Raw genomic sequence first — 9,738 nt, 5'->3', positions numbered from 1 at the left:
TGTTTGGATGACAAGAATTTGAATTTGGATTTGGATTTGAGAGGCCCAAATCCAAATCTTTGTTTGGATAACTTAAAAGAATTGGATTTGGATTTCAGGGCTCTCCATGGATTTGAAATACCCTCCCATACCCAGGAATTTAGAAATCCCTCGCCCAGCCCTCACGCTCGTGCTCTCTTCATCGGCTACTCTCTGTCACGCTCTCTCTGCCAAGCTTTTCTTCTTGCTCTTTCTCGCAGCAAGGTTTCTCTCTCTCTACACTTTTTCTCCTCTTTATCCTCTCTATTTCTCTCTTTCTACTAAATCTGAATCATAAAGGCTCTGGCGTTTTCTGTGGGGTTTTTTTTTTTTTTTTTTTTTTTTTGTGTGTGTGTGGGTTTGTTTGGTTTTCCTTTGATTTGAGTGTGGATTTTGTTTGGGATTCGTTTGATTTGTTTGTGGGTTTTGTTTCATAGTATTTTCAATGGTTTGTTTTGAGTTTGTCTTTATTTTCTATTTCTATTTTCGTTTGTGGGTTTGTAATGCAAATTATGTGTTTGATGAAATGCTTCTATGAACTGTAGATATACATAAATAGAGCATGTGAATTGTCATAAGCTTTTGGTTCATTTTTTTCAAGACTCATTGTGTGTGTAACGTGAAGTGAAGTGGTAAACTACAACATCTTTATGCATGAGGAGTGTAACACAAATGCTTGAGGGTGTTGTTGCAGTGCTTGTTCCACCTTGCCCGTATCCTTTTAGTAGGACAGTGACTATGTCTTCAAGGTTGTTGTGGGCTTCAATGGCTGCCTCATACCGCAGGATCTCAGCATTCCACAGAGGGTTTGCTTTGATGCGTTGTTCTTTATTTTCCTTTATATGTATATATTAAAATGTGGATCTGGATCACTCATTTATGTGTGTGTTAGTTAAAATGGTTGATCTATGATTCTGTGATCAGAATATTGTTATTGGTATCATATTTAGTTACCAAGTTTTGGTTTTTATTACTGCTGAGATTGATGGGTTCTTGAATTTTGGAAATAGGGTTTGTTTGTTGTTGTGATTGGTATCATATTTTCAAAGTTTTGGACTTGTTACAGCATAGATCAATGGGTTCTTGAATCTGGGCATTCTTATATCAACATACTCTGTGTGTGTGTGTGTGTGTGAAAGCTATACTTTTTTATAGTTTGATCAATATTTTGTTGTTCTGGAATTGTGATTAATGTTAGTCCAATTATTTCTATAATTTTTAATCATCATCTTGTTAAGGATTATTAATATTACCTCATGTATTTAAAATTAAAATGTAGAATCATTAAGAAAAATAATAATTAAAAGATATATTTTATTGATCTTAAATCTAAATCCAAATTTACGTATCCAAACAATGAAATTTTAAATGATGAATTTCAAATTCTTCATTGTTTAAAAAGATCCAAACAAAGAATTTCAGAATCAAGGGATTTTAAATCAAGGCATTTTAAATCAATGGATTTCAAATCCAAATCCAAATTCAAATGTTGCTATCCAAACACAGCCGAAGGGATTAGCTTTAATGTTGTCAGAATTTCCATAATCTTCATTTTGGGTTTGAAGGAAGGAAGGAATTCATGAAGGGATTTTTAAGCTCTCTCACTGTAAGTCATATGAAACTTTTGAAAAGGCTTTTGTTACTGTTGTTTAAAGGAATGGAATGGGAATGGGCATATTCTATTTTGTTTTTGTAGAGAGTTGGTGCTGTTAGAGGTTATTCAAGCTTAAAGAAGGTTGAAGGGATTAAGCATGCTATAGCAGTTGCTTCTGGTAAAGGCGGTGTGGGGAAGTCCACCACTGCAGGTATTTCCTTCTTCTTCTCGAACAAAAACAAAAACAAGATTTTGGGTTTTTGTATAGATGTTAATGTTTAGATTTATTTACATTTCTCAAATTAAAATTGAAATTGAATTTATTTTTGGGGTTTGGGGCAAATTACTGAATTTTTGCCTAATCAAACGGTTTTTGGCTTTTGGGCTTAATCTAAATTTGTAAAGTTTTCAGGCCTTTGCTGAGATTACTACATTAGTTTTGATTCTGAAAGGGTTAAGGTCTGCGGATTTTTCATGATTCGTTAATCATAGTGTTGTAGTAGCTGTCTCTGTAGTAACTTTATATTCACATTTTAGGAAAAGCAGAGACTTCCAGTAGCATACAACAACAAGCCTCATTCAGACCCCAAAAATTTTGGGCCGGCCTTTGATCCTCAATAGATTATTCAGGGAGTCATGGTGGGCACATGTATTTTTCTCCCATTTTATTGTGTCTAAAGTCATACCTTTTGTTACTTCCTTAATTAACATGTCATTTCTTATTACTTCTATTAATGTTATTTTTATTCCACTTGAATTAACTCCATAAAAAAAAAATTAAAAATTAAAAATTAAAATTAAAATTTTGAATTAACTCACTCTTTTTCACTGGTGCATTAATCGCTCTACTCCAAATATGACCAAGCTATCTAAAGCGAATTTCTCTTATCTTTTCATCAATTAGGGTCACCCCTATTTTTAAGCAAATTTCCTCATTCAAAACCTATCATTTCTTATATTTCCACTTATCCATCTTAACATTCTCATTTCAACCACCCTCTATCTATGAATATGATGATTCCTAACATTCCAACATTTGAGTTTATAGGTATTATACAATCAACCAATATTTTTTATGTGCGTCTTAACTTCATCCATCCACCCTGCTCTTGTCTTGTGATTTGCATCCATCCATTTTAATCTCTTTATCTTTATGAATTATTGATCAAAAGCTGTCTCTCTCTTTGGTATCTTTTGACCATCAAATCTTACAACCCATTTATTTTTGTTTTTACTTTTACTAACTTGAATTCCATGTACTTTATTTTAGTTTACTTAACCGAAAGCCTTTAGATTCTAAAATGTCTTGCCAAATTTCTAACTTGGCATTAACCCCATGTTTAGTTTTATCCACTAAAACCATATCATCTGCAAAAAGTGTACAACCATGGAACTTCCTCTTGAATCGACTTATTAAGCTCATCCATCACTAGTATAAAGATATATGGACTCGATGCTTATCCTTGATGCAAACCTATTCCGATAGGAAACTCACTTATGATGTCTCCACTTGTTATCATGCTAATTATATCTCTTGTCATACATATCCTTAATCAACTTAATATGTTTTATAGGAACTCTTTTCCTTTCTAAAACCCACTAAATAACCTCTCTAGGGATCCTACCACATGCTTTGTCTAGGTTAATAAAAAACCATATGAAGATATTTACCAACCTCTCTATATTTTTTCATTAGACATCTAAGTTAAACTTTGTAGTATGCTAGACTAAAATATATGTCAATGATGTGGGTGCCAATTAGACTAATTGGTGAAGTCTCTTGGCATTCTTCTAGAGACATATAATTGAATCCTGCTCACCATAGGGATGGGGGATTTAAGTGAGAGAAAGGGCTACCCTGGTTGTGTAGCCCATCCATTGGACCCCAAAAATATACACACACGCGCGCGCGCACATGCACGCACCAATGGACTTTAGCTTAAATAGCATATCCTCCATTTATAAGAATGGGATTCAGGGTAAAGTTGTGGGTTGAAGATATGGTGCATGTCTAAGTTATGAAAAAAAGAGCGGGGGTGTTTTAGGAAGAACATGGTCAAAGTATCACATGGAATATGTTTTCAATTTGTCATCTTTGAAAATTTATATATGATATAATGGTTTTAATAATGGCCTTGTCTTTGAACTAGATAAGGCACCTACCAATATTTTTTAACTGTTTCTACTTTTATTTTTCGGCTTATGCATGCTGCTGGGATTGCAGTTAACTTGGCTGTTGCACTTGCTACCAAGTGCCAACTGAAAGTTGGTTTGCTTGATGCTGATGTGTATGGACCAAATGTTCCTATCATGATGAAGATCAATAGCAAGCCAGAGGTGACTGAAGGTATTTCTTTAACTTAACATCACCTAAGGTGCCCTAGAATTAGCTTCTTCTTTATTTTTTGGTTGATTTTTGGAATGTGCTATGAGAAGAAACCACATATCAACTAACCAACGCCATTGAAACAGGTTAAGAATAAGTTGTTGGTGGAGTTGCTTCAAAATTTTTAATTGTATGTGATCTATGCATTTTTCTAATTTACAATCTTGTTAGATCATGTTTTTGCTAAATTGGTTATTACAAAGCAGTCTAAAATTTCAGTTTTGTGGAAAGTCCTCAGTTGTTCGTTTACAAAAATGACAAAAATGCCCATGTGCACTTGCACATGGGCTTGTCCAATCCATTGCTCCTTTTTTTTTTTTTTTCCTGGGTCTGGTCTGGTCTGGTCTGGTCTGTACATTGCCTCTCCCTCCTCCTCCTTCTTCTTTTATTTTTTGATTTCCTGGGCAAACTTCGTTGCTCTTTTTTTTTTAGACGTGATTTTTTTTTTCTAGATATGATTTTTATTTCCTAATAAATTTGGGTGATTGCTTTTTTTGTCATTTTTTTGTTTGTTTAATAGGGTATCACTTTTTAATAAGGGTATATGAGTAAATTTATACAAATACATTTTTTTCATCCCTCAACTTTTTCACTCCCAACCAAACAAAAAGGAGGGAAATTAAAAGCTTTTCTATCCCCTCACTTTTCCACTCTCCCACCATTTTCTATCCTCCCACTTTTCCACTCCTCCAACCAAACGGATTCGGAACCTCACCAAGGTAGGGTTCTTTAGAACCATCCCTAGAGAGTAGAGTAAGCCATGGATACACAACCCCAAGTGCCAAGATTGTGTATTTGGTAATCCAAGGGAACACTATTGGGGATGGAAATCAGGATATCTAGGTCTACAGCTCATCTTTTATGCACAATTATAAAATACTAAAAACTTGAAATTTAAACATCTTATAGATAGATAGATAGATAGATATTGATCTCTAATTACCTTGAAATTTTGCAAGTATGGAAGGTGGGTGTGTGCGCATGCGCGCGCATGCATGCTTGTAGATTTATTCTGGTAAGCTCTAGCCTGAATACAAATCGATACCTTCTGATGGCCTTCTTCTTAATTATTAATCTAGAGATATTTCATTATATTTTATCTTTCTCTGGTAGATAAAAAAATGGTTCCAATTGAGAACTACGGAGTCAAGTGTATGTCAATGGGGTTGCTTGTGGAGACAGATGCTGCCTTTGTGTGGAGAGGTCCCATGGTATGTCTGCCTTGTTATCAGTGCTTGCTTGAAGATGCATTTGTTTTAACCCCCTTTTTATCTTTCAAATGTCAATGGTCTTGAATGTATGATATTTACTTTGATGGAGCACCATTGCCAATCAAATAAAAATGAAAAGATCATGTGTATATATATATATACACACACAAGGGGATGTAAAATTTTGGTATGTAACTTAATTGATATTTTATTTTGTTAATCTTCCAAGCATATGCAATTGATTCAATTGTTTTAATCATATTTGCATTTACAATTTGTTGTTTTCCCTCACATGCATGAAATTCTGCTCATTCTTCTATCAAGGAATGGGAAGTTAGGGATTCATTGGTTCAAAATCACTGGATGGCAATGTAACATTTATTGAAATTATTATTATTTGAAATGAATCCCAAGGTTTCTTTAGTTTGTGCCATGTAAAGGACTCTATCACCCCTCCCCCCCACCTCCTGCCTTCCCCTTTCCCAATGCTTGCTTAGGATAAAGGCATTTTTAAATTGGATAAAATGATTCTTTTTACTTGTATGTTTTCTTTCTTTCTGTAATCAATATTCTTCAAGCTCACTGCAAACTTTCTGCTTCAAGACGCATAATGGTTCAAAAATTTATATTGGCTAATCCCTAAGGATATCTATTTAAAAGATGGACTAATAATTTTCACATGATTATGATATTATTGGACTGTAGTTTATGGATGTAATTTAAACCATCCATATGGTTGTCTCAATTGTCACAGAAGTATGTCAGATGTAATTGAAATGTAAGCCAACCAATTTTGATGTGTTGTTATATCTGTTGATTAAAAATATCTTGTGTATTTCATTACAGCAAATTCAATTTTACTTCCACATGATTTGCCCTTAAAACGTGGAATCTTCATACTTCAATTTGTGGCAGTTAACCGCATCGTGGTTGGGTTCAAACATCCCGTTAGTTCTGTAAAGATAGACAGAAAAAGTTCACATGTGATACGCCTGTTCAAACAGATTGCTAATGTTTTAGATGGGTTAACTTGAATTCTTGCAGGTAGGGAATGCTCTTGGAAAAATGGTCAGGGATGTGACCTGGGGAAACTTGATATTCTTGTGGTGGATATGCCCCCTGGCACTGGTGATGCTCAGATAGCTATTTCTCAATTGCTACATTTGTCAGGTAGTTGAAGAATTTACGAACTTAGGCTTTGGGTTCTATTGCTTTAATTTGCCTTTAAGTGAAGCTAAAATTAGATGTCTCAATTGAACATTAGGGCTTGAATTTTATTAGGGTTGTGCATTAAGTTATGAGGGAATCTTGGGTGCATCTTATGTGTGGTGTGTTGTGAACCAAGATAATTGAAAGATAGAATAGTCAATTTGAGGTGACTAGCCTCCTGAACTTGAGAGAAGAAATAGACATTTTTGGATTAATTTTCTGCTTAATTCTCATTAATGCATTTAACATACATAAATAGCCAAGCATAAAATAACCTCATCAACAAATCCTAAAATATAAGAACTAATCCTATCCTAAAACACAGGAATCAATTTGACAACAAGCAAAATAACAATACTAATCTACTACTACCTTATTCAGATATAGATCTATCACTAAGCCTAAATTTTAAATACTTCTAATTCAAATACAATTTATTGGGTCATAGCATTCCCTTCCCCTTGAAATGAATCCTGTCCTCACGATTCCTAGATAGGAAATTGATGCTTCGTCACAGCACGACCTCCTCCCTCGATTGGAGAAAACTCGACCTCGAAGTCGTAAATGTTGAAGGATAAGAACTTTGGTGTCAGGCTTAAGCATGTCCTGCAGGGGCACCAAGGATAGAAAATTCTTGCATTCCTCACCATTAAATTTATCAGGAATTACAAAATCGATGTGCATAGGCATTGGTGCAATCGTGGTTGTCTTTTCTTGAGTCAAAGGAAGCATTGTAGTCTCAATCTTTCTAACTTCAGCAAGCTCTTGTTGGTCATGCACCATGGAGGGCTGAGCATAAAAACATTCATCAAACTCAAACTTTTTAGCATGTGCACCATCTAATGAATCACTTTCTTGTAGAACCTTCTCCTGTTCATGCTCTTTAGTAGGGTCTTGTTGAATGAAGACTGAAGCAACACTTGTTGTTGTCATCAGTACTTCTATCAGAAATTTTGGTTACTCCATAGTATTGGCTTGAATGTGTAAAACATTGCCTTCAAAGTCGTTGGTCGTTCTTTTGATAGATTGCATCAATTCATTTGAAAGCCCAATCGATTTACTGCTGTAGACAAGTTTTGAAAGACATGCCTTAGATCCTTGAAGGCTTGTTCACAAGTGGTGGCTGATTGTGCTAATGAATATGGGTCAAACATGTTGTGGCAATTTTTTATATTTTCTTGGGGTTATGGGTGGTGGCTAGATGAGGAAGGCAGCAGTATTTTGGTTGATGGTGATTTGGAGGATGGATTTTTTGTGGTTTGCTGGAATGAGAAAGGCAGTAAAGATTTAAAAAAAAAAAAAAACCCTAGATGGATTTGTTGGCTCTGATACCAAATGTTGTGAACCCATGGGTAGAACTCACCCTGGAAAACTAGCTTGCAAGGGGAGGGTGCCAAAGAGCTTATAAACACAAGGTTAAGCTTATATTTAATCCATGTGAGACACTAGGATCATAACATGGTGTGTATGAGTTCCTTTTGCACTTTTTTTTTTTTTTTTTGATAGGTAAGAAAGATGTATATTCAAAAAATTGCTAAATGCAAAGTAGCATATCAAAAGTACAAAAATAGATGGAAAAGCCAAAACATAAAAAAGCACTAATTACAAAGAAGAAGAGAGCTAAGGAATAAAGGAAGAGAATCACTAGATGTGAGTCTTCAAGCCCTAGCCCAATAAAAAAGGGAACAAGAAAAGAGAGCAAGCAGTTGGTCATCGGATCTATCCAAATCCTCAAATGTCCGCTGATTGTGTTCGCTCCAAATACACCACATCAAACATAACGAAACTAAATTCCAAATGTGAGATGAATGCTTTTCCAACCAGTTCCACCTACCAAAAGAAAATTTGACACCGTACATGAGGGGAATCATGAAATCCCAAAAATTCTGAAAACAAAGCACCACAGCCGATAAGCCTTTACACAATGTAACAACAAATGATCCACTATCTCCCCTCAATAACGACACAAAATGCACTAGTCAATGAAGTCAAAGCCCCTAAGCCACAAGTTATCTCCGTGAGAATCCTATCACATGCGGCTGTCCAAACAAAGAAAGAGACGCCGGGGTGCCTTAACCTTCCAAATACATTTCCATGGAAAAACGACGGAAGAAAAACCATGTAACTTATGATAATACGAGTGGATAGTAAAATTCCCGTTCTTTGTCAACTTCCATCTCATACGATTACCATCAGTCACTAAAGGTAAATTGGATACCAAGAATCGAAAGAAATCATCCACCACATATGCCTCCCAATCATTAGGACCCCAAATGAAACAAACATCCCAAGTTCTCCTATCCCTTGCTCCTTAACATATCAAAGATGATTCTATGAAAGCCTTTCCCAAACCGCCATTAGCAACAGGCATACACACCTTATCTCAACCCAACAAATGTGTCTTAGAGTCACCCCACAAGAAGTTCCTTTGCAGCTTCTCAATTTTGTTCGCCACATGTGTAGGAATGGTGAAAAGAGATAAAAAATAAGTAGGGAGGCTAGATAGCGTACTTTTAAGCAATGTCAATCTACCACCTTTCGACAATTACAACTTCTTCCACCCTGCTAACTTCCATTCAATTTTTTCCATTATAGGGTTCCAAATGAGGGGGACTTATGGGACGCCCCCAACGGCATACCAAGATAAGTCATTGGCAGGCCCCCAACCCTACATCCCAATATCTTTACCAAAGCATGCACATTATTTACCTCCCCTATAGGAACCATTTCACTCTTAGCTACGTTAACCTTCAAACCGGTCACAGCTTGAAAACAAAGTTGCAACAATCAAACATGTAGGATTTGCTCCACCGCTACATCACAAAACAAGAATCAGAAAAGAATCAGTTCAGGTTCAGTTTTATTCCAGTCTCTCTCTTCTTCTTTTTTCTTCTTTTTTTGGGTTCAATCCTTTCATTTTTTTTATTGCTGGGTTCAATCCATTCATTGGATCAGATAAGTATGTGAACTGGTCATGATCGATTACAATGTGACTAGTACAAACTAGCTTATGAAAGATTAAATAAGAAACATAGGGAAACAAAACCACAGCATTTGTGTGTAAATCAGGTGAACTACCACTAATCCAAGTGATTGGAGCAGAAAGCAGATTTGAGATGATTCAGTAATTCATTACATTAAAATGGGAGTTCTGAAAATGTAGTTTTGGTTTAATGTCCATTTGATATGCCTTTTTAAATGTTTACTCACATTTATTGATTGCTTGTCTTTTTCATAATATTTTGTGGTGTACTGCTCCCCCGTTGTAGGCCCTTTGTACACTTCGATATATTAGAAATTGTAAAGCCCCCCCCCCCCCC

At 35.5% G+C, this 9,738-nt stretch overlaps 1 protein-coding gene across 5 annotated transcripts; it reads left to right on the top strand.

Annotated features, from left to right (window-relative positions):
• Positions 1–6,379, top strand: LOC112012388 (iron-sulfur protein required for NADH dehydrogenase, mitochondrial; the record flags this gene model as incomplete). 5 transcript variants are annotated; one of them, XM_065780232.1, is given in 5 exon segments in its annotated part: positions 1–243; positions 1,584–1,624; positions 1,715–1,823; positions 3,837–3,959; positions 6,254–6,379. In XM_065780232.1, coding segments are annotated over 4 exon segments (385 nt in total), but the record flags the coding sequence as incomplete, so codon positions are not given.
• Between the last annotated feature and the right edge of the window lie 3,359 nt (positions 6,380–9,738).

The sequence above is a fragment of the Quercus suber genome, unplaced genomic scaffold (assembly GCF_002906115.3).
Source record: "Quercus suber isolate HL8 unplaced genomic scaffold, Cork oak 2.0 scaffold_228, whole genome shotgun sequence".
Taxonomy (NCBI): Eukaryota; Viridiplantae; Streptophyta; class Magnoliopsida; order Fagales; family Fagaceae; genus Quercus; species Quercus suber.
Note: the sequence above shows the minus strand (reverse complement) of the source record. Positions and strands in the feature narration are given on the sequence as shown.